Source organism: Echinops telfairi, unplaced genomic scaffold (genome assembly GCF_000313985.2).
Source record: "Echinops telfairi isolate 266 unplaced genomic scaffold, ASM31398v2 ScPeMD7_7468;HRSCAF=8506_0, whole genome shotgun sequence".
Classification (NCBI taxonomy): domain Eukaryota; kingdom Metazoa; phylum Chordata; class Mammalia; order Afrosoricida; family Tenrecidae; genus Echinops; species Echinops telfairi.
The window spans coordinates 23670350-23694863 of NW_022111369.1; the positions used below are offsets into that span (position 1 = coordinate 23670350).

At 38.0% G+C, this 24514-nt stretch overlaps 1 protein-coding gene across 3 annotated transcripts in view; it reads right to left on the reverse strand.

Annotated features, from left to right (window-relative positions):
* Positions 1-23623, reverse strand: part of SMARCAD1 (SWI/SNF-related, matrix-associated actin-dependent regulator of chromatin, subfamily a, containing DEAD/H box 1) — a 95916-nt gene extending 72293 nt beyond the window's left edge. Inside the window, exons 1-3 of one of the 3 annotated variants that reach the window (XM_045284206.1) lie at positions 23574-23623; positions 22737-22972; positions 485-659 (exon numbers count right to left, since the gene is read on the reverse strand). In XM_045284206.1, the coding sequence (XP_045140141.1) occupies positions 485-659; positions 22737-22926 (365 nt within the window). In that variant the 5' untranslated portion in view covers positions 22927-22972; positions 23574-23623. Of the gene's footprint in view, positions 1-484; positions 660-22736; positions 22973-23234; positions 23321-23573 lie in introns of those variants that run through there. The other 2 variants (XM_045284205.1, XM_004703265.4) reach the window with 2 other exon arrangements.
* Between the last annotated feature and the right edge of the window lie 891 nt (positions 23624-24514).

Below are 24514 nucleotides of genomic sequence, written 5' to 3' on the forward strand. Positions count from 1 at the left end.
CAAGCGGCCATCTAGCTCAGAAGCAACAAAGCCCACATGGAAGAAGCACACCAGCCTGTGTGATCACGAGGTGTTGAAGGGATCAGTTATTATTGCTATAGTCTTAATCATAACACAGTGTCTGGCTCATAGAACATATTCAATAAATATAAAATAATCTGACACAAAAACTGAAAACCCAACAGAGCAGTTATAAATCATCACAGATAGCTGTTAAAATAATTTCCCTATCAATGGAGTTAAGAAAAAAAAGAAAATTTCTAAATCTCGCTAAACTTTCTATTGAAAATCACAATTATCCAGAAACAAAACCACATTTTGTTTCTCTAGATCTTTAAGTTGTTAATACGAAATACCCAAGACAGTAAAAACAAACAAAAAAAATCACCAAAATACTTTAAACTAATTTCTTCCTGAAACATTCCCTACATATGCTAACAAAATGAATAGAATGAATCTGGGAACTTCAGATGCCAGGGCTTACACAATAATCACTGTATCTTTGCTGAATGTCTTCTCTTGAACTGGACTGGAGCAATTTGGGGCAACATCTTCACTGTCAGAAGATAAATCAATATACTGTATTCCTCTTTGATTTGTGAAATATGACACACTTGATTTTCTTTCATTTTCTGGAGTCTCTGGAACACTAGAATCTTCTGCAAAAGAAATAAGGTAAAGTACTTTGAGTAATTCAAGAACACAACAAATGAATTTGGTTTTGATGACTGCAATCATTGCTAAAAAATCCTAATTTTATCTACTGTTTTTCCCCCCCTACACCCAGAACTATACCACTTTGTAAAGAAAGAGGTTAATCAGATCTGATATAATTTTCCATTCCAGAGAATGCTTACTAATAAGACCTCAGGAATAACTGCAAAGTAGACAGGTTTGTGTTTTTACATTCTACTCCTTTTCTCTTTTGCTTTTATTTCTTGTACTCAATTCTTATAGAAGAGAACATGGGCTCTAGAGTCCAAAGTACGAGGGGCCAATCCCATCTCTAGGTTATATAATCTCCCCCAAAGATAAATGTCCACTCTTGTAAAATAAAGACATAATAATGGGACTAATATACCCTCACTAGTCTGTGAGTTTCCACATTGCTGTGATGCTTCAAACTTTGTTATTTCAAATAACACCAGGGTCACACAAGGTAAAGAGGTTTCAAAGGGGCTTCTAAATGCAAAACAGATTAGGAAGGAAGAGGGATTAGTCACTGAAAAACATAAATAGGTGAGCACTATCAGACATAGTGCCAGAAAATGAGCCCTTTAGGTTGGAATGCATTCAAAATACAACTGGGAAAGTGCTGCCTCCTCAAAGTAGTAGTACCATATATACTCGAGTATTAGCCGAGGTTTTCTGTACATTTTTTAAAATGCCGTTTTGGGGGGTAAAATTAGGTGCCTTAGCTGATATTCAGGTCAGCTTATACTCGAGTATATATGGTAATAATGATGAGGAGCTGTTGATTCAGCTCTGAATCATAGTGACATGTATGACAGAGCAAAAGACTACTCAGTTCTTTATAATCCTTACAATCGTGGTCATATTTGACTCCACTGCTAGTCGTTATGGCAATCCATCATGTTGAAGGTCTTCCTCTTTTTCACTGTCCTTCTACTTTACCAAGCACTTTGTCCTTTTCAAAAAATTGGTCACTCCTGACACTCCAAAATATGTGAGATGAAATCACACTATCCTTGCTCCTATAGAACATTTTGGTTGTACTTCTTTCAAGAGAAACGTGTTTGTTCTTCTGGCAGTCCGCATACATATACTGCAGATATATTTCACCACAGAACAACTCAAACGTGCCAGCTCTTCTTCAGTCTTCCTTCTCATTGCCCAACTTCCTCATGAATGTGACACAACTGAAAAGATCATGCCTGGGTCAGGTACACCTCAGTCCTCAAAGTTAAATCCTTCTCTTCAAAACTTTACAGAGATCTTAGGAAGCAGATTCAGCCACTGTGTTGTGTTGTGGCTTTTCTGCTGCTAGTATCACAAGCATTGTGTATCCATTAATGGTCCAGTTGTCAGAATTTTATTTTTTTACTCTGAATTGTAATAAACACTGAGAACTGCAATACTTGATCTTCAACAGCAAATGCTTCAAGTGCTCCCTCTTTCAGCAAGCAAGGCTTGTCCTCTGCATATCAAAGGTTGTTAACAAGGTTTCCTCCAGTCCTGAGGCCAGGTTCTTTTCAAGCTTCTCAGCTTAAGTGCTAGGGATACAGAGTGAAAACATACGGCAAAAGGATATAACCATGACATAACCATGACACACCTTTCCTGATTTTAAAGTGACATGTGACACACTTCATTTTCTTTCATTCTCTGGAGTCTTTGGACACACTGAAGTGTTCTGGAGTTCCTAATCTTTTCAATGTTGTTAATAATGTGTTATGATTCACACAATTGCATGCTTTTGCAAAATCAATTAAATATCATTCTGGTCTTCTCTGGTTTCACCCACATCCCATCTGATGTCAGCAATGGGATTTCCTTGCTTCACATCCTCATCTAACGAGTCTGACTTCAGTTATTGGCAGCTCCTTGTGAATGTACCACTACAGCCATTTTAAAAATTACTTTCAATGAGGAGCTGATGCCAGGAGCTTAAGTGGGGAGCAAATGTTTTGCGAATGATAAGGGCAACTCATGTACAAATGTGCTTTACACAATTGATGTATGTATGGATTGTTATGAACTGTATGAGCCCCCATGAAAATGATTAAAAGAAATTACTTCCAGCAAATTCTTACTTGTGGGTGATATTAAAGATGATGTTCAATAGTTTCAACAATCTGTTGAGTCGCCTTCCTTTGGAATGCGTACAAATACAGATCTCTACTTGTTGGCTAGCCAGACAGCTGACTTCCAACTTCTTGGCATAGATGAGTGCTTTCAGTGCCTCATCAGCTTGTTGAAAACTTCAACTGATGCTATGTCAATTGCTGCACTCTTGTTTTTTGCAAATACCTTCAGTGAAACTTAGACTACTTTCTTTAATACCTTTGGTTTATGATCAAATAAAACCTCTTGAAAGGGTTCAATGTCAACTAATTCTTTTTGGCACAGTGACTGTGTATAACTTCCATCTTCCTTTGATGCTTCATGTATGGTTCACTACTTTGCCCATAGGTTCCATCAATATTGCCGCTCAAGTCTTTAATTTTTTCTTTAGTTCTTTCAGCTTGAAATATGCTAAGCATATTCTTACTTTTACTGCATTTTAACTCCAGGTTACAAAGGTACATTACCCTAAACTATGTTGTCTTGAGCTTCCCTTGAGTTTTTTCTGTTCAGCCCTTTTATTCCACCATTTCTTCTATTTGCTTTAAATGCTCTATGTTCTTAATCTTCCATACATTCTTCTTCATCTTTGCTGTCTTCATATACAATGTTCTTGTCATCCCACAGCTCTTCAATGATTAGTGTTCAACATGTCAAATCTATTCTTGAGATATATTCTAGATTCAGGTGGAACTTGCTTAATTTTCAGCCTGACCTCCCACATAAACAATTTAAGGTCTATTCCATAGTCAGCCCCTGATCTAGTTTTAGTTTCTCCATTACCTCTTCTCTGAGGGGTAGTCAACTTAATTTCTGTGCATTCCACTTGGAGAAGTCCATGTCTACAGCCATCAAATGTGTTGTTGAAAAAGAAAAGTACTTGAGTTAAAGAAGTTATTGGTATTCCAAAATTTTATCATGAAACCTCTAGCTTCATCTCTATCATCAAAGCCTATTTTCCAACTATTGTCCCTTCCTGTTTCCAACTTTTGAATTCCAATCATCAATAATTATCAATGCATTGTGAAAGAATGTTTGATCAACTTCTGACTGAAGACAATGATAAAATTATTCAATCAATAGCTTTGTGCAAATTTGAATTAATCATTATTAACTGGGCTTCCTTTTAGGTATATAGATATTACCTTATCATAGACTACATTGTACTTTAAGACAGATCTTGAAAAGTTCTTTTGCATGATGAATACAACAGCATTCCCCTGGAGTGTGTCAGTTTTGGCACAGTAAACTGTAATCATCTGATACAAATGGACAATATCAGTTCATTTCTGCTCACTAATGCAGAATATCACTAGGATATTGAGTTTTGTGTCCCATTTCATTTTTGATGCCTTCCAGTTTTCTTAAATTCATACTTCCCACTACATTCCATGTTCTGAATATTAATAGATGTTTACAAATATTTCTTCTCAAATATTTTTCCCCGGCAGTAAATGAAGGACCTTAAAGTTTTATCCTTGTCATGATGGCTAACTCAGCTTTGAAAAGGTCTTCCTCAGTAATATTTTAAGTGTCTGCCAACTTGAGAAGTTCATCTTCCAGTGCTAAAGCTAACAATGACTTTAATGAAATGGACAGAGAAAAACTTTGGGGACTGTTAACTTGATGAGACGCATGACTTAAAATGGGACGACATGGGTGCACAATCCATTAAGAATCAGAACAAGGACTATACAATATCTGAATCTCTTAAAAAATCAGAAGTTGTCAAAAATGAAATGGTTCACATAAAGATCAATATCCTATGCATTACCCTCCAAAACTGATTTTCATCCAAATACCTCATACTCATACTGACCCTATATAAAGTTTCTGAGAATGTAAATCTTTATGGGAGCAGATAGCCTCATATTTTTCGGTCAGAGCAGCTGGTGGGATTGGCCTGCTGGCCTTCTAGCTAGCAGTGCAATGCGTATCACACCGCACCACCACGACGGCTGATAAATGTCTTTAGTGAGCTTAAAGGGACAGACTGGTAATGGCCACATTGAGTCAGACAATCATGTGATCTACACTGTTAGGACTAATAAATTCAAGAGGAACAGTGTCACATTCATCAACAAAAAGAACCTTTCTTGAAGTTCTTTTTAAAATTTATTTAAATATAATGCAGCATACACAGGGAAACCCAATTAATGTAACTATTTTTCAAATTTACACATCAACTATTAAAGTCAGTGAAGAAATTGAAGAATTCTATCAACTTCTTCAGTCTGAAATTGATCAAGCATGCAGTCAAGATGCATTAATAAATAGTGGAGATTAGGATGCAAAAGTTGGAAACAAATAGAAACGAATAATAGAAATATATGTATTTTACGATAGAAGCAAGTCTGGGGATGACATGATAGAATTTTGCAAGATCAGTGAGTTATTCATTGCAAATGTTTTCAACAACATAATTAATGACTATACAAGTGAACTTTGTTAGGAAAAATACTCAAAAATTAAATTGATTCTATTTATGGGAAACTACAACAGAAAAGCTCGATATCACCAGCCTAAAGGAAGGCCAGGGATGACTGTGGACCAGCCTATCAATTGCTTATATTCAAGTTCTAAGTTGAAGCTGAACAAAATGAAACAAGAATAAAAACCAGTCCAAATTAGTCAAAATATGATGATGAATACAGCCCCGCTCCATTTACAAAACATCAAGAACATATTTGAGGCACTGAACACTAATGATGGAAGGGCTGTGGGACAACATCAAGAACAAAACATAAGAGAAAAAAAAAAAGAAAAGAAGAACAAAACATAAGAAGGAAGCCAAAGTGGTTATCAGAAGAGACTTTGAAACCTGCTCTTAAACGCAGAGTACCTATAGCAAGTGGAAGAAATGATGAAACAAAAAAGATCTAAAGAGAACATTTCCAAGGGTAGCTCATGATCACCAAGTAAAACATTACAGTGATATGTACAAATGTACAGTGAGACCGGCAGTATATTCCTCCTTTTGGCTTTTTAACTTTGTACATTTTGCTATGATGCTTTATTTGGTTGTCTTGAGCAACCCTTGGAAATTTTCTGTTCAGCTCCTGTGTTTTATTGACTACTGAGTAGATCATAACAAACTATGAATATTACTGTGACGAATGGGAATTTCAGAACACTTAACTGTCCTTAGGGGAAATCCATCCCCAGACTAAGATGTGGTCATTCAAACAAAACAATGGGGATACTACGTAATTTAAATCAATTTTTATGCTGAGTAAATAATCTAAGAAGCTGGATTATATGAAGACAAAGATGCATCCGGACTGGAGAAAGCCTTATTAACAACCTGAGATATGCAGATAACCTTGCTTTGGTCAAAGCAAGGAGAACTTGAAGCACTTGCTGATAAAAATCAAGGACTGGAGCCTTCAATGTGAATTACAAGTCAACGTAAAGAAAACAAAAATCCTCACAACTGGACCAAAAGACAACATCATTATGAATGGAGAGAAGATGTAGCTTGTCCAGGATTTCATTTTAATTGGATACACAAAGGAAGCAGCAGTCAAGAAATTAAATGGTGTATTTTACCAGGCAAATCTGCTGCACATGACCTCTTTAAAGTGTTGAAAAGCAAGGATGTCACTTTGAGCACTAAGTTATGTCTGACCCAAGGCATGGAATTTTTGATTGCCTCACAGGCACGGTGAAAGCTGGACTATGAATACGAAAGACTGGAGAAAAATTGATACATTTGTGTTGTGGTGTTGGTGAAGAATATCCAAAGTACCATGAACTGCCAAAAGAACAAAAACAGTTATGTCTCTGAAGTACAACTAGAATGTTCCGTAGAAGCTAGATGGCAAGGCTTCATTTCATGTAGTTTGGACACATTATCAGAGGGACCAGTCCCTGGAGAAAGACATCATGCTTAGTAGAGGGTCAGTGAAAAGGAGGATCATCCTCGAAGAGATAGAAATGACACACTGTCCCCAAAGATAGGCTCAATGTAAGAACAATGTAAGGGCGGCACAGAACCAAGGTAGCGTTTCATTCTGGGTTGCAGCAGCACAGGGTTGCTAGGAGTTGGAGCTGACTCAATGTGACCTAATTAAGCGACAAATGTACATATATATAAAATCAGATACTGTACATACAGCATTTAGGTCAACAACTGGCACATGGCCCAAGCATCTAATCAACATTGGCTATTATGCAAGCAATTGGCATCAACTGTCTCTCCAAAACTGCTGAGTACAGCATTATACAATGTCACCTCCTTCTTATACCAATGGGCCAGTGCTAAAATTATTCTTCCAATAAAAACTCCAAGGTAGAAATGATTAGATTAAAAGCACTCATAATCCAGTTAAATAGCTAGTGCCATCATCTAGTATTATACTTTAAAAAGCAATGGTCAGAATAAATCTCTACTTCAAAGATGCCAAGTTAAGAAAGAAAAACAACAAACACCACTACTATTACCTACTTCCAAGATTATTATCAAGTCTTCAAGTGAAGCACAAATATTTAATCCTAATAACTCCTGAAGCACATAAAGAAAATATACATCTAAAAATCTATGCTAAAAGTCTTAAGCTTCCTTTAATTGTGACAAACCTATAGCAATCATTATTATGAATTTTAAGAGATACATTTATAAATTAGCATTAATCAGTCTACATAATTACAGTTTCCTCTGGAGAACTCTAAAACATGGACATATCTTTACTCCCTACAGTGCAATCAATCCCAATTATAAAATTGAAAAGCAGGGGGAGGGAGGGGAAAAAAGAAGAGCTGATACCAAGGGCTCAAATAGAAAGTAAATGTCTAGAACATAATGATGGCAACAGATATACAAATATGGTTGATACAATTGATGTACGAATTGTTATAAGAGCTGTAAGAGCCCCCAATAAAGTGATCTTTAAAAACAAAAAAATTGAAAGGCAATTTCCACATTTTCCCAAAAGAATAATTTTAGCATTGTCCATTGTCGTGCCCTAAGTGAAATACTGCACTGGAACAAATCAAAGCTATGTTACCAAACTTCTAACTGCCTGCCATGGAGTTAATTCATCAACTGCTCCTGTGGATATCTGAGACTGTGCCTGCACGGGGGCAGCAAGCTTCATCTTCCTCCACTGGAGAGCTGGTGGGGTGCAAAACTGCTGACACTGCAGTTAGGAGGCCAATACATAATCCACTATCCTCTCAGGGCTCCTACCAGCCAGCAAAATGAAGACAACTCTAAATTCTGTTAATTATATAAACTAATAAAATTCTAGTAAGATTAGCATTATTTCACTCTTATGAAAAGCTCTATTTTAATTGATAGCTAGACTCTCATTTCCGCTTCTGCAGTTAATCTATTATAGTATATTGCTTTAATTGTAAATTTATAAAGAAAACCAATCTTCAAACACATACATGGTTTGAGCAAGGATTATTTTAATGATCTTAGTAGGGATGTTTTCTTTGATGTTAAATGAAAACTTCATAGGCGGTAGTTCTGAAAGGTTAGCTACAATGAAACCTTGTGAATAAACTTGTTTGCACTCTGTTAAAGTTTCTTGATCCATGTTGCACTTTAGTGGGCCTTTAACTTACACGTTATTTTATAACATCGCTTGCTCACCGAGTGATGCTGTTCTTGCAAGCTTGACACCAAGAGGTGGGGACATTGTTATGATACATAATTTGTTGTTTTATCAGAGAATAATAAAAATACTGTAGGAAAATAGTCTGTCCTTTTGAATGAAAACAAACAAAAAAGGCTATCTGCCATATATTAAGGATGGAAGATAATGAGAACCTATATTATTAGTAGATGCAAGAGCACACTCCAGGGAGTATTCCAAATGAAATTTTTCATTAGTGTTATACACAAAAGAAGATAACCTTATGCCCCAAGTTTTTCCAATCTCTTGTACATATTATCATCCCTACGGCTTCAAACTCCAAAATTACTGCCACTGAGTCAATTCTGATCCATGAAAATCCTACAGGACGGACTAAGTGTCTGTCCCGGGGGCTTCTAGGGCTGTTCAGTATTCAACAGCCTCATCTTTCTCTAGCAGAGCAGCTGGTGGGTTCAAACTGCTTATCTTACAGTTAGCAGCCCAAGATATAACCCACTACACTGCCACGATCTTGCAAAAGCAACAAGAAAGTATTCAAGCCTGCTAATGAGTGGTCCAAGATCAAGGACAACCAGAAAACAAAAAGTCCCTACTGGAAAATATGCGATCACCCAGAAATTTTGTTGCTAGCTGCTGTAAAGCTGACTCCCAACTCAGCGGACCCAAGCACAGCAGACTGAATCGTGATGATCCACAGTGGTTTTACTGGCTAGTTTTCAGATGTAGATCTCGAGACCTTTACCTCTACTAGTGAAAGATACTGACCGTCCAGTCACATGTAAGCCACCATGGACAGATGAATAGCAGCTGTGTTTTTGGCATACATTGACTGACAATCGAACCAGGGTGCCCTACGTGGAAACAGGCAATTTTACTGCTGAACAATCACTGCCTTCCTTGTAGAAACAGACCAAATCAATTTGATGATTTAGAAATTACAGCAATCTCCCAAAGCAGAATGAAGTCAGCAAAAAAAAAACCCAAAAACACACACACAAAAAAACAACCCTTGTACCTATCCTGTGCTTTGCTATGCGGTTCAATTCTCTAACATGGAAACTCATTTTCAAGGCAGTTCCTTTGAATTATTTCATATATTTGCCCTTGCAAAGGTTGATTAATAAAATAATAGATTGTAGAATGTCATGCCATTCGTATTTAAAAAGGCAAAAATGCTAAACCTGTGAGTGATGCTTTTAATAATGGAATTTATATTTATAATAAAAACATATCTCCACTACCTATTAATAACAATTAAATGAATAAACACTGAAGGAAATATAATGCAAAACCACCACCACCAGCAAATAAGAGACTCTTTTTTTGGTAAGCTCTAATAGAGCAATGTGCTAAAAAAAAGTAGGATAAATAGCTGTTTCTATAAGCTCACAGAGTAGAATTACCCCTATCCATAAGGTTTTTGAGGCTGTAATCTTTATGGGATGTGCCCTGGTGGCAGAGTGGGCTATGCCCCGGGCTGCTAAGCGGAAGGTTAGTAGTTCAACCCACTAGCCACTCCACAAGAGAAATAAAAGGGTTTCTACTCCCACAAAGAATTGCAGTCTCAGAAATCCACAGTGGTACCTCTACCTACCTCATGAGGTCGCCATGAGTCAGCATCGAATCGTCAATGGCAGTGAGTTTGGGTTGTGGTAATCTTTATGGGAATACATGGTCAGAGTCTTTTGACCTGCAAAGCCACTGTATGGGTTTAAATTACAGACCTTTTGATTAGTAGCTGAGAGATAGGGGGTCTTCAATGAAAAAAATCCCTTTACCTTTTAATTCTATGAGTTTTTTTTTAAAGCTTTCTTATAGAGCAGCGGTTCTCAACCTGTGTGTCTTGGGGTCACCCAATTCATAACAGTAGCAAAATTACAGTTATGAAGTAGCAACAAAAATAATTTTATGGTTGGGGTCATCACAACATGAGGAATTGTATTAAAGTGTCAGGGCATTAGGACGGTTGAGAACCACTGTTTTAGAGCAATGTTTTAGTAAAAAAATGTTGACTGGGACGCACTGTAAGAGATATGGCTAAATTATGACTATAAACACAAAGAAAGATACAAAGATAGACAAAACTAAAAGTTTCAAAAGTCAATTTTAGCTCTTCCATGAGTGATATAAAGGAGTTCTGGAAGTCTTGTGAGATAAAGGGTTGGAATACCGCCAGGTCAATGATTCAAACCCACTAGATACTCCATGGGAGAAATATGGGACAGTCTGCTTACTAATTTGTTTTTGTTTAGTCTAATGAGTGAAACTTGAAATGTCCTCCTTAGTCCACATGGGGTGGGGGTGGTGTCAGGATCCCAAAAATGGACTTTGTGACATAGTTTAAGTGATAAATGTAAACAGTAAAACTCATCTATTAACTTGGCACATAATTAAATCTAAATGTAGAGTGTATCTTCTGTCTTCTTTTCAGCATGACTGAAACATTTACAGAAATCAATGATTTACTTTTTTTAAAAAAAGAAAATTTCAATAAATTTCAAAAAAAACAAACAAACAAAAAATTTCAAAAAAAACCATAAGAGACCGTATTCTCTGGTCATAAAACAATGAAACACACAAGCAAAATCTCAGTCATATGGAAATTAACCAAAGAAAAAAGCACAGAGACCACCACTTCTATACCACTCAGGTCAATAAGGAAGAAAGCCAACATACTTTAATCAACATTATGGATATAGCATATACATGTCCAGACACTACAAGAATGTAGGAAATTAACATTAAAATAAAGAAACAGATTAATAGCCCAAAGATGCAAATATGAGAACACTTCAAGAAATTTACAGAAAAATTCCATTATCTTTAATTCCATTTTCCCACACTTTCTGAAGCCCTTTTATGTATATGCAATTTTAAACAATAATACTGAAATTCTATTGGAAGAGGAAATTTTAAATAAATGGTTCTAGGATGATTAGTAACTGAGAAGTAGGGAGAAAACGGAATCACCCTTAGGTTCTTATACCAAAATGAATTCCAGATAGCATTTTAAGTTAAAAAAAAAAAAAAAAGCCAGAGATCCACTAGAACAGTAGTTCTCAATCTGTGGGTTGCGACCCTTCTAGGGGTTGAATGGCCCTTTCACAGGAGTCGCCCAATTCATAACAGTAGCAAAATTACAGTTATGAAGTAGAAACAAAAATAATTTTATGGTTGGGGGGCCACCACAACATGAACTGTATTAAAGGGTCGTGGCATTAGGGAGGTTGAGAACTACTGCACTAGAAGAAAACAGTAGTGAACAAGAATCCCTGGGTAACCAAAGATTAATCTCTGGACACCTAACCAAAAGGTTGGTGATTCAAACCCTCCCAGAAGCACCTTTGAAGCCCAGTGTGGTCATCTGCTTCTACAAGGTTACACTATAACCCTTACAGCCTTGACAACCTTACAAAGCAGTTCTACTCTCAACTGTTTTCATAGGAGTGCCATGAATCAGAATTGAATTAGCAGCAGCAGCAAGAAATGCATGTCTAATATGGACCCACAACTCCAGTCTTAAAGGGTGACCAGGTTAATCACACCAATGTGTCAAATTCATTTACTTGTAAAGGCAGACAGGTAATTAAAAACAAAACAAAGTTTACAAAATAGCATTCAGAAAAAAAGAAACACAGACAAAATAACTCTAGGTAGCTAATACTAGGAACATATATTTAACCTTAAAAATAAACAAACAACTATAAGATGCTTTTGACTCTGAGCTCAATTACAAATACCACAAAGGTTCACATCTTGACCAGATATGAAAAACAAGACATTAGAAACATGCTCCATAGTTTGATATAAACAGGAAAGTTTTAATGGAGACTAATTTGACAATCAATAAAATATTACTTCAGTCCCCTTCAATCTATTTACAGGAAAATTTTCCACACAGATGGTAATGACATTCTTTTGGTAACAAAAACTGAAGCAAAACCTCACAACACTAATAAGACACTTTAGTCACTTTTAAAATTGAGGTACACATATGATCCAGCAATACCCCAAAGAAATAAGAAACAGATCATGAAGAGATGGATGTTCTCCCATGGTCATTGCAGTAAAGTTCATAATAGCAAGAAGTTGCAAACAACACAAATTCCCATCAGTAGAAAGGATTAAAAAAAACTTTGGTACTCAAAATGGAATAATATGCATCCCTAAAAAAGACTGATGAAACAACTCATGACAGGGAGGGCGATTCTGGAGACCGTTATGTTGAGTGTAGTCAAACACAGAAGGACAAATATTGTATGATGAAAGCAATCTTATACTTTCACGTCAGGAATCCACTAACCTACTCTGCCAAGCAACACGGTAGAGACAGTCTGGTGCCCATGAAGCATACACTACCCCCCAAATAAGTATCTCTTAAAAAATACTTTGACAGAAGAGCCCTCACTACACCCAGGATCAAATTTCCAAGATGGGGGAATGGAAGATGACCATTAAGTTGCTGCCATAAAAAAATGTTCTAAGGTCCCCCCAAACCAACAGACATTCCTACTGCAGGGAACAAGGCAATACTGATGGAAAAATCAAGTCAAGAAGGCACAGGGGTGCATATCTTGGAGAAGACAAGCACATTTCATTTATTGGGGGGTGGGGTGTATTTTATTTTATTATTTAAATGGGAGCTCTCACAAATATTGTCACAACCCATATTTCAATTAGATCAAACTTAATTGTACAAATGCTACTACCATCAGTTTCAATACATTTTTCTTCTTGCACTCTTTGAAATTAGCTGTCCTTTATCCCTTCTCTCTGCCATACTACCCCCCATCAGGAACCCTTAGTATATATTATTGTTTGCCATATCTAACACCATCCAATGTATCTGTTCACCTACAATTCTGTTATTCATTCCCCTTAAATGGGGTTATACACTAACCATTGCTTTCAGCTCTCTTTCCCCCTTTTCTGTACCTTCAGGGGATCATTACTCCCATTACTGTTTCTGAAAGATTATATATTTTGGTTTTCATGCATCCAGCACTCTTATTATACAAATGAACATATGCAGGTCTAACAAAGTTAATGAGGTAAAACAAAGACCATAATAGTAAGGGGAGGAAATATCAAAAAATAAAAGACAGCTTTGTGTTTCATCCGTGCAATACAGCTCCCTGTATTTGTCATCCCTTCCATGTGGCCATTCTGTAAAGGACTGTCCAATTATCTTACAGGTAGGTTTTGTGTCTCCACTTTGTGCATGATCCTTCATGTCAATTTGATTGCTTGTTTTTGAGCTTTTGATAACATTGACACCTCATGATCACACAAGCTGGTGCGCTTCTTTCATATGAGCTTTGTTGCTTCCCTGCTAGATGGCTGCTTGTTTCATTTCATGCCTGAAAGACCCCAGATGCTATGACTTTTTAATAGCCAGGCACCATCAGCTTTCTTCAACACATTAGCTTATGCACCTATTTTGTCTTCAGTGATCATGTCGGGAAGGTGAGTGTCACAAATCATTCTTATACTGAGGTAAGATTTAAGTAGAGGCCCAAAGTCCATCTGCTTCTTTATTGAATTTACATAAATACCTACATAGAGAAATATTTAATCTTTATATATATACATATCTACATATATATACATATATCTATCTATCTATCTATCTATCTATTAATTTCTTCTTCTTTCCTCCTGTCCCACTATCATGTTTACCCATTGTCATTCATCTCTCAGTATTCCTCTCAGATACATTTCAATTGATCTAAAACACCAGGAGTGCTCCTCAACTTTAGAACCCTTGCTATTCCCCTATCCCTGTCCTTGGTGGCTCATCACACACACACACACACACACACACACACACACACACACCCCACCTCCTCCCTACCATTCTCCCCCTCTCCCCTTCAACGATCAGTCCTGCTGGTATCTCCTTGGGATTGCTTATCCTGCCTCTTATATAGACAGACACCAAAAGAGAAAAAGAGGGGCAAAAAAGGGGAAAGACCTTATTATAGTTCTAAGTCTAACTGATATCCTGACCCAGAGTAGCTGGGTATCTCTATTTAGTAGCAAGCAGGACCAATCCCCTTTTCTTTCAGGGTTCCGTATCCCGGGACCTGCTTACCTAAAAGCTCTTATACCTTTTTAGTCCACGGCATTCGTGACCAAAAGGCGCTCCTCCTACAAGTCACCATTGCTCTTCCTGCAGTCAGGGATGGAGTTGATTGCCCCATGCCCCACTCCATTACACCGTTAGACTTTCAGTGTGGCCCCCTTGTGCGTGACATCCAACCAGTTCAGATGAGGTGCCGAGCGCTGCCCCCAGAGGCAGAAGTGTACAACTGGGATTCCTCAGGGACTTCCTGGCTTTGTTCCCATTGCTGGTCTGTTGCACATCCCTCATGGCGAGGGTGGGGAGAATCTCCAACAATAATCCCCCAAATTAAACAAAGATAACAAAAGCAAAAGACTCCCTCCACACTATACAATGAGTTGTTACCATTTAATTTGTACAAAACACTTGTTATAATGAAAACAATAACTAAGTATAGAAGGTTAAAAGGCAGAGACGAAAAATAGAGGTAAAAGCACAGGAGGGCCAGGGGCTTAGGAAAAGAGCAAATGTTTTGAGAATGACGAGGGCAATGAATGTACAAATGTGCTTTATACAATTGATGTATGTATGGATTGTGATAAGAGTCGTATAAGCCCCTAAAAAATGATTAAAAATAATCATAATAAGTACAAGAAAGAAGAAAATGTTCTAAGATCAACTGAAGTGATGATGCAGCTTTTTAAAATATATATATTTCTTAATATATTTAAGCCATTGAATTGTATGAATTATATGTCAATAAAACTGTTAAAACTGTTAAAAAAAAAGGATGATGGCAACATATGTACAAATGTGTTTGATACAATTGATGTGTGGATTGTTACAAGAGCTGTAAGAGCCCCCAATAAAGTGATTTATAAAACAAACAAACAAAAAAAGCACAGGAGAGTGCTTCAAAAAGCTTACATAAAAATGGAATTGAAAGATAGCAGAATTTTTCCACCAATTTTTGAAGCCCCACATATATTTAAAATGTAGTACTGAGATTGTTAAGGTTTATTGTGCCAACCTCGCTGATAAACACATGTGGGACTAACTGAAGGGTGGAGAGATAAATGGCTTGGTGAGTCTCACCTTTCTAGTTCTTTGGTCTCTTGCTAGCACCCAAGATTGCATCAGGGTAGGTCCATGCGGCTTCCCCCCTGGGATGTCTTGCAGGAAGTGAGCCTTGCCAGATAAGGCAGCAGCACACTGGTCCGACCATCAGAGAGCAAGAGCCAGAGAAAAAGAAAGGCAAGGCTCACCCAGCCATTTATCTCTCTGCCCTTCAATTAATCCCATGTGTTTATCGGCCAGGTTGGCAGAATAAACCTTAACTTTCCCACCCCGCTAGGAAAAAAGCTGTCCCTTTTCCTCTGCAATAAAATTTCTGGGTGGTTCTCAAATATCAGCCAAAAGGTTGGTAGTTTGAACCCACCCACTATAGTGGCTGAGATAACAAGCCTGGAGGCCTGCCTCTGAAAGTCAGATAGCCATGAAGACAAAACCCTGCGCCACATTCTACTCCTCACATAAGCAGTTTTAAGTTAAAACTGATTCCACAGCAACTACCAACGAAGTGGCTAGATTTGCTTAATTCCCATCCCAGTGATGGCCCTCTTTAGCTCCCTGCCTTCAACCTTTCTTCACTGGTTTCTTGGCCAACAGATTTTCAACAAACGTGAAGCAGCCATCTTTTTTTTAACTTTCCTTCCCAAGTTACCTCTTTCCCTTCTTAAAGGAATATTTTCCACCTACGCACAATTCTACTAAAATTGCCTTTTAAAAGTCAGCCACACCTTTAAACACCAAACCCAATGCCATGAAGTTGATTTCAACTCAGTGACATTAACCTGTGATTTACCAGGGTATTTGGTCAGTCCTCTTCCAATTTGACTTCTCTACAACATTTGATATTGCTTATCATTTACCAAATTAAAAACGCTCATTTCTTTTTGGCTTACAGGATACTATAATTTTCTATTTTTCTTCTAATCTTTTAACCCTTATTTTAAAAAATAGTTTCATTGGCATATAATTTACATATCATGAAATTAAACAGTTCAATTATATTAAGAGATTTACAATCATCACCACAATCAATTTTAGAACACTGTCTTATAGTCATTGCTCTTTCCCCCAACTACCCCTGTGCCATGCCCCTAGATAATTATTAATCCAGTTATGGTCTATGTAGATTGGCCTAGTCTGGATTTAAAATATAAAACATAGTAACAACAACAAAAATCCAACACTGACAAAATAAATGAGAAAACCTGAATCACAAATAAAGTAGAAAATAACAAAACCTAGAACAAATGCAAAATGGGTCCAAAGGGAGATCAAATGATATGGTGTTGCACTGTAACCTCCCTACATCTGCCACAATCGACTTTACCAAGTTCTCTGTATGAAAGCCCCGCTACTCACATCTCTGGACTATGGCTAGAGTGTTTTCACTGGAGACTTAATCCACATGGGGACACTGCAAACGACTTTTATTCTTTTCCCTTCCTTTGCCCATCACCTGAAGGGGACGAACAAATGTTTATGTTTCTCACTGTACACTCCACTCAGGATATTTTTTTTTCCTTCTAACGAACATGACTCCTACACTGACTTCTCAGACACTGACCATTCTCTGAGCTATAAACTCTAATGTTCATATAAACCTTTTACTGAAATATGACTGGTAATTAAAAAAATGTGACATTTTCTTTAGTATCTTCCTACTCTTCAGCACCGTAATTCAAATGGTGCTGGCTAGAGAATACTGACAGTACCATGGAATGCAAAAACAACAAACAAGTCTGTCGAGATTTCAACCAACATACTTTGGACATGCTGTCAGGAGTGACCAGTCCCTGGATAAGGGAGTGTCTGATAGGGAGCAGCAAAAGCAGAGGAAGGCCCTCAACAGGAATGACATAGTAGCTGCTACAATCGGCTCAAACATAAGGATAGTGAGGATGGCACGGGCCTAGGTAGGGTGTCATTCGGTTATACCGTGGGTTGCTATGAGTTGGAACTGACTCAATGGCACTTGAGAACATTAAACCCAATTCCTATTTCAGCCCAGCTGACCAGCAAAGAACACTGATCTATCAAGCTTCCATACTCAACTTAGCAAAAGGCATCAAATACATGTCTTATAAAGTCTCCTAAATTACTTCTCAAACTCTACTGTCAAAAAAAACCCTCTACTGTCACTTACCTATCATCAACTTCAATTCTGGTAATAGCTTCTTCCTATGCTGAAATTCCTTATGGTACATATCAAATATAGTCTACCTTTCTTGGAATAACATATAAAGGTGCCTCATTACACAGAAGTTTCCACTTCTATTACATATCTAAAGTGTGCTACTTCCTCTTCCATACCCAAGCACTTATCATAGACATTTTCATCAGAGCAACATATGCATATAAAAAATAATGAAAATTTTCTGACTTTTTGAAGCCCCCTACCTTTTAATACTTTCATCCCATATCCACTCAATAAACAATAATTAATTGTTTATGGTCCACTCCAAAAGTCACCTGCCTGTGAATTCTCCTGATACTCCTGAGAATAATGGGTAATTTAAACATTTATGAATCAGATTTGTGATTCTATTCTGCTTAATGTCATTCCTTATGACATGATTTTTCAGATGAGTTTAATCATGTACTTGCATGTCCTTTCTTCCTGGTGTTCCTGGGGCCCATGCTCTGCTCATATTTTTAACTTTTATGCCCCAAACATAGTTGGTTCTTCCATCTCAATCATTTGTCATTTCTACCCAAATGTTTTTGCATTTGCACATGCAGACACACACATGCAGGCACACACAAGAGAAACAATGTGCAAATAACAACCACTGAGGACTCTGCACATTGAAAGCAAAGTAAACATGGAGAGGGAAAAAACATGGGTTAAATATATGGCCCCCAAATCTAAAATTTGGTGTGGATTTAGACCAGCTTTTGGGAGCCTGTCATATCAGAGAGCAAGTATGTGTGGCTGGAAATGCCTGATGGCTACGGGACCTTCAGGGTCAGAAAATAGGGAGGGATATTATATACTATGTATAAAGTAGTAACTCATCCATCCATCTAACCTCCTTGCTTCAATGCATACTGAGAACACCTTCATGCCAGCCACTGTTCTGAATGCTCCAGATAGATAAGTAAAAGAGAAACAAAGGAAATACAGATATCAAAGATGAGCGCATCTATCCAGGAGACAAGGTTATTATTCTCATGGATCTTATATTCTAGTGAGGGAGACGTAAAATACAAACATGAAATCTCAAGTACTAATGAATACTATCAAGAAAAAAGGAGTAATATGAAGGTGGTTGTTTGTTGTTTGGGTGTCATGGAGCTGGTTTAGATCTACCACATAGGCTTTTCTAGGTTGCTCTCTTTCTGGAAGGAGTTTTTGCCAGATCTTTCTCCCACAGAACAGTGAGTTCAAACTGCCAGCCTTTTGATTAGTAGCCAAATGCTGAACCACTGTGTCAAGAGGGCTCCTGACAATATAGGAGGAAAGAGACCTATTTCATAATGAGAAATCAGTGAAGACTTCCTTAAAAGCTGGCATTTCATTCATATGAAATCAGATGAAGGAGTTGTAAGAACATAGAAACATAAAAGATCATCAAAGTAAAAGAATCAGCAAATGGAAATCAGTAGAGAGAGCATGGTGCTTGGAATATTCAAGAACAGGTATGGAGCAGCTATGATGTAACTAATGGTCTCTTCCTGTTTGGAGGAAAGATGAAAGAATTGAAGATACAATGAAACAAACAGCCCAGTGGATGAAGAGACGCATGAAGCTTGGCCGTCAGACTTGAAAACAAGAATTAAATGGTGCCCAGTTAACAATACCAACTGTTTTAGAAGGGATCGTGCCTTAGAAGATCCTGGATGGAGTGGGTGAAAAACATGGAACTCAAATTTTAAATTTAAAACAGACTTACTAGTCAGAGACTGGTAGAACCCCCAAGACTATGACTTGTAGTCACCCTTCAGATCTGGAAATGAATTCCTGTGGTTCAACTTTCAGCAAAAGGACAGGCAGGTTTTAAAGTACACTGGGGAGGTACACACAACTTAGAATAATCAACCACTTGAGATCAAAAGAATAGCACTTACTCAAGGAAAAAGTTCAGAAAGGTTAGGAAAAATAGAGGAATGGAAGCAGCCAACAGGGCAGTGAGCTACATGGTATTGCATGGACAAGATTGTAATGAGATGAAACAATCTATATATGAATTGTTGAGTGAAAAACTGAGTTGCTCGGTAAACCTTTACCCATTTCACAATAAAGTTTGTTTAAAAAAGGAAGAAACAAACAAAAACAAATGAATTTTTAAAAAGAAGAAACCGTTATAACAATGGCATAGTAACTGAAAGAGTAGGTAAGGAACATCAACTCTTAATAGTGAGGGTAACAGGCCTAGCATTTCTTTGCAATATGAGCTGCCTTAGACCTGTAGTATACAGATATGGTACTATACCGCAGTGCAGTATAAAAGTAATAATACTACAACTCAGTGGCATGTGATCCGTGTTGCACAACCATCACCATCACCCAATTCCAAAATTTTCATCACTCTTACCAAAAACCCAATAAATAAAAACTTTCCTATTTTCCCCACCCACTTGCCCTTGGTGGCCACTGGTGAACACTAATCCTTTTTAATTGGCTTTTCTGGATATTACATTCAAGTGGTGTCACACAATGTTTGGAATCTGACATTTTTAACTCAACATGTTTTCAAGGTTCATGTACATTGTGATGCATGTTAGAATGATGACTCTTTAATGGCTACGTGAATAGTCTCCATTAAATGAACTATTTATCTGCTGATGGACACTTTCCACCCTTAGATAGTGTGAATAATGCTTTGATAAAACTGCCGTACAAGTTAACCATAATAATAAATGTTACCAGATGATGATAAAAGGAAGGAAAATCAATATTCACACCCCAATGATTCTCCCAACCTCCAACTCGTTATGGCTTTCAATATAACTTCAGTATCTTATCTTTCTACAGGCTTCAACATAAAATTTAACTTTCTCTTCCAAGTTAAATTGGTGAATGGATTATACTTATTGAAATACTAAGACAGCTGCCCAGTGAATTACAATGGACCTTTAAACATCAATTCTAATGTAAAACACCACCATTTTCCCCCAAGCACCTAAATACCTAACATTCATCTTATTTCAATCCTACCCACAAATTCCTTTTTTTTTTTGCCTTTTTCATCCCACCCCCCACCCCCAGCATCAAGTTCAGATTATAAAACCTTACCTTACACCTCACTGGCTAACAATGTATTACCATTCATTACTGCTCAAAAACTCTCACTGCCATTGGGTCTATTCTGACTCAGGGTGACCCTACAGGACAGGCCAGAACTGCCCCTGGGGGTTTCCTAGATTGTAACTCTTTGCGGGAGTAGAAAATGTCATCTTTCTTCTGTGAAGTGGCTGGTGGTTTTGAACTGCTGACCACTCTTCTACAAAACAACTTTCTTTTGTCTTTTAACTATTCTATCCAAAAAGGATCCCTAGGGCCTGTAACATAATATCTAACTTAATTTTCCAAATTTCTAGAATCACTTACAATAATCTTTTCAAAAAAGTCCTACACTCTCATTAGAAGAATGATAACCATTCCTAGAATCAATTTAGTTTTCATACTTCTCAGTATTATTAAGACTTACCATTCAATTCTTACAATCTCAATTACTAAGAAAATCTGATGAATGAAAAGTCAATTCCCAATAAAGAAAATAGAAGTGATGTTTACCCAGACACAAAATAATGTACAAAACCATCTGGCTAAACATGGCAATTAAGAATGTCCCAATATCAATATCAAGAAATAACTTAAAGCATTGCACTGAATACGTTTACAAAGTGTTTTTACATTAAGAGATTAAAAAGAACTCTGGGTCCCAGATTTTAAGTGACCTAATGGTGAATATTTAACTAAATCAAATTGAACCTTCTAAGATATCTCAAAAATCCCTATATTTGGTCTTCCTTGCACTTCCTAATTACATAAGAAAGCAAATGAATACAATCACTGCAAATAATAATAAAGTATCTAAAGGTCAAGCCATCAACCACATAATCTATAATGCAAATCACGTTATCTGTTGATAAAAAGAACTAATGCTTAAAATCCTTCACAACATTCAGACAAGTTCAAAACTCCTTATAGCTAGTCTTTCAAAATTTGACTCACAATTACTACGCGATCTAATCTATTAAATCATTTCCACTAAAGTATTCAGAAAGGTTATTCCAATTATAATCTGTAGGGAATGTGAAACCATGTGACATTATTACATAAACTAGATGAGAATCAAACATAGAGATATCAAAGGTGAGATTGCCCATCAGTGAAGCTTAATGAATGTGAAATACAGAGTTTTTTGCATAGAAATGTCTACTATTCCCTTATTGTAATTATATCTGCACTTCACAGATAACCATATAATATCATGAATAAGGGCTTATGGTTGGGGATCGGACTGCTAAGAAGTGAGTGCTGGCTATATCAGCTTCCTAACATTTGACCTTGGGCCACTTACTGAACTTCTTCTCTAGGTCTCACTTTTGGCAAATGTGGAAAATGCCTATCGCAGAAGCTTTCTTCACAATGAAATGAAATGTGAAGCAATCCGCACTTTGCCTAAAATATAGTAAGGGCTTGATTTATACACCTCTCATAACTGACAAGTGTAGATCAAAATGAAAATCAGCATTTTCAGATCTGTCTCAAATCCTATTGTCTGAGACAACTTGAAGAGGTTACTTTAAAAAAATTCATTCAATGTGAAGAATAGTAATTATTCATTTGCACAATGCTTAACTTAAAGCAGATGAATATACTTTGAAGGGAAAACGGTAATAAATAAATACTTCTGGCCAAATGGGAGCCCCCAAATCTGTCATTGAACAGTGTTACATTGAACATTGTCTATGTTCCTCTACGAGTTGCAACTATTCTGACCTAAGGATGCTCTAAATCCTAATTTCACCTTCTATCACTGGGCCATCCACTAAGCATTACATAAAAGTGAAGCAAATGAATGAGTACTCTTTGGAGGTACGTAGCAATCCCAAATCTATTTTTTAAAAGACACAATGTAAGACAATCAGTATATTTGACAGTTAGAAAAGAGTCCCCCTTTGCCTTTCATCTTTGAAACAATTCCTTGATACTATTTGCTACAATTTGCAACATTGTAACTCACCTGTTTTTTCAGTTATATCTGAATCTGGAGTGCCTGGCCTGCTAACTTCCCCATCAGCATTCTCCTCTTCAGCACTAAGAGAAATGGGAGAAGAAGGGCCAGCCTGGGGTGGTGGTGGGGTTGCTTCGGGGGCCTCCTCAATCTTACCCCTTTTCTCAAAACGAAAACGGTCCAGGTTGAAAAGACTCATTTTGATAAACCACCACGCTGTGGGGTTGGGGCTAAGAATAAACTATCTGCGGGCGGAAATAAAGAGAAAAAGAGACCATGAAACAACACAAAGCCTTAGCCGTTCATTCCCAAGGCAATAGAGGGCCTACAAATATGCCAGCGTCTCGGGAAGACTGATGGATGCGCCTCATGGTAGAGCCACAAGAATCATAAAGGGGGGGCCAGGTATCTCTTTTCATTTTGCACTACTGCTTTTTTTCATTACCCTTCGACCCCCACCCCTCCTTGCTCGAATCGCAAGCTGACCCTCGTGCAACATCCTCTTACCCCAGCATGCGCGGGCACGTTCCCACTCCAACCCCCCAGCGGGTCGCGCGCCCGCCCACAGCGACAGGCTCCCCGCACTACGGAGCGCTCGGCCTCGAGGGAGGACGTTCCGGGGCCCGAGGCTCGACACTTCGGGGACACAAAGGGGCCAAAGGAGGGGAGCGGCGGACGCCGTGCAGCCGGGCACCCGCCCGGAAGTTGACGCGACGCAACCGCAGCTGAGGGGAAGCTGATAGGACCGGGACCCACGGGAGGGTTCAGGGGTGCGGATGTGCTGGGTCGTCTCTTGTCATGCTTGCTCGTTTCATCTTAGTTTTATACATCTCGCAATATACTTACAGTAGCAGCCTCCGTGCGAAGTAACAAGGTGGGAAAGACAATAATAATTGCTGGCGTAGAGCGACGGTAGCCCGGCCGGGACTTTTCTCAGAGACACCGAAGGAGCGCGCAGTGATGACGCAATACGCAGCCGAGCCTTTCTCTCCGAGCGGGTGCGCGAGAGGAAGACGTCCCGGTGCGCGCGGTTGGGATTGCGGATCAGACCCGCTGCTGCTTCGGGAGCACGCGGTTACTCCTTTTCTCGGCCTTACCAGGGCAATTGTTAGATAATGCAACAATAGTAATAGACGTGATATGACGTGGTGTCTGAAATATACATTGTAATATATAAAGAGTATAGTAGTAATTTGCTAAACGTCTTACATGTATACATTCTTACAAGAAACAGTCTCAAAAAAAGGAAGCTTTGGTTACACGTGGCAATAATGTACCAGAGCTTAAACTCTAAACACTTAGCAGAAGCCTACCGTTTATAAACCCTAGCTCTGTTCTAAATACAGCTCCATTGAGTTCTTTACAAATCAGCAACGTAACAATAGAAGCCCTAGGAAAGAGTGTTTGAAAGATTATAAGCCCTAGCCATCCTAGGGAGTGCTTGTCTTCCCCTCAGGCAACTGCCTGGGAATGGGGAATTCTACCCTGCCCTATAGGGTCATGCCATAAATCAAAATTGACTTGATGGCAGGGGTTTTCGTTTTCTGATTTGGTACCCTTAATGGAAATTGCAGTAAGAGAGCCACAGAGCAACATCCTGATTTAGGTGGTAAAGGGCCCCAGAAACAAACACTTTTCTAATCTGCAATACATACTGTGCTTCGTGGTTTCCTTTGTCATCCATGATCAATTATTAACCACTTGGCCAGGAATCCTTTGGACACAAAGCTTCATACTGATGATGGTCACTCTATATGATTTGTCTTTTGTCCTGTTTAAGACTTAAT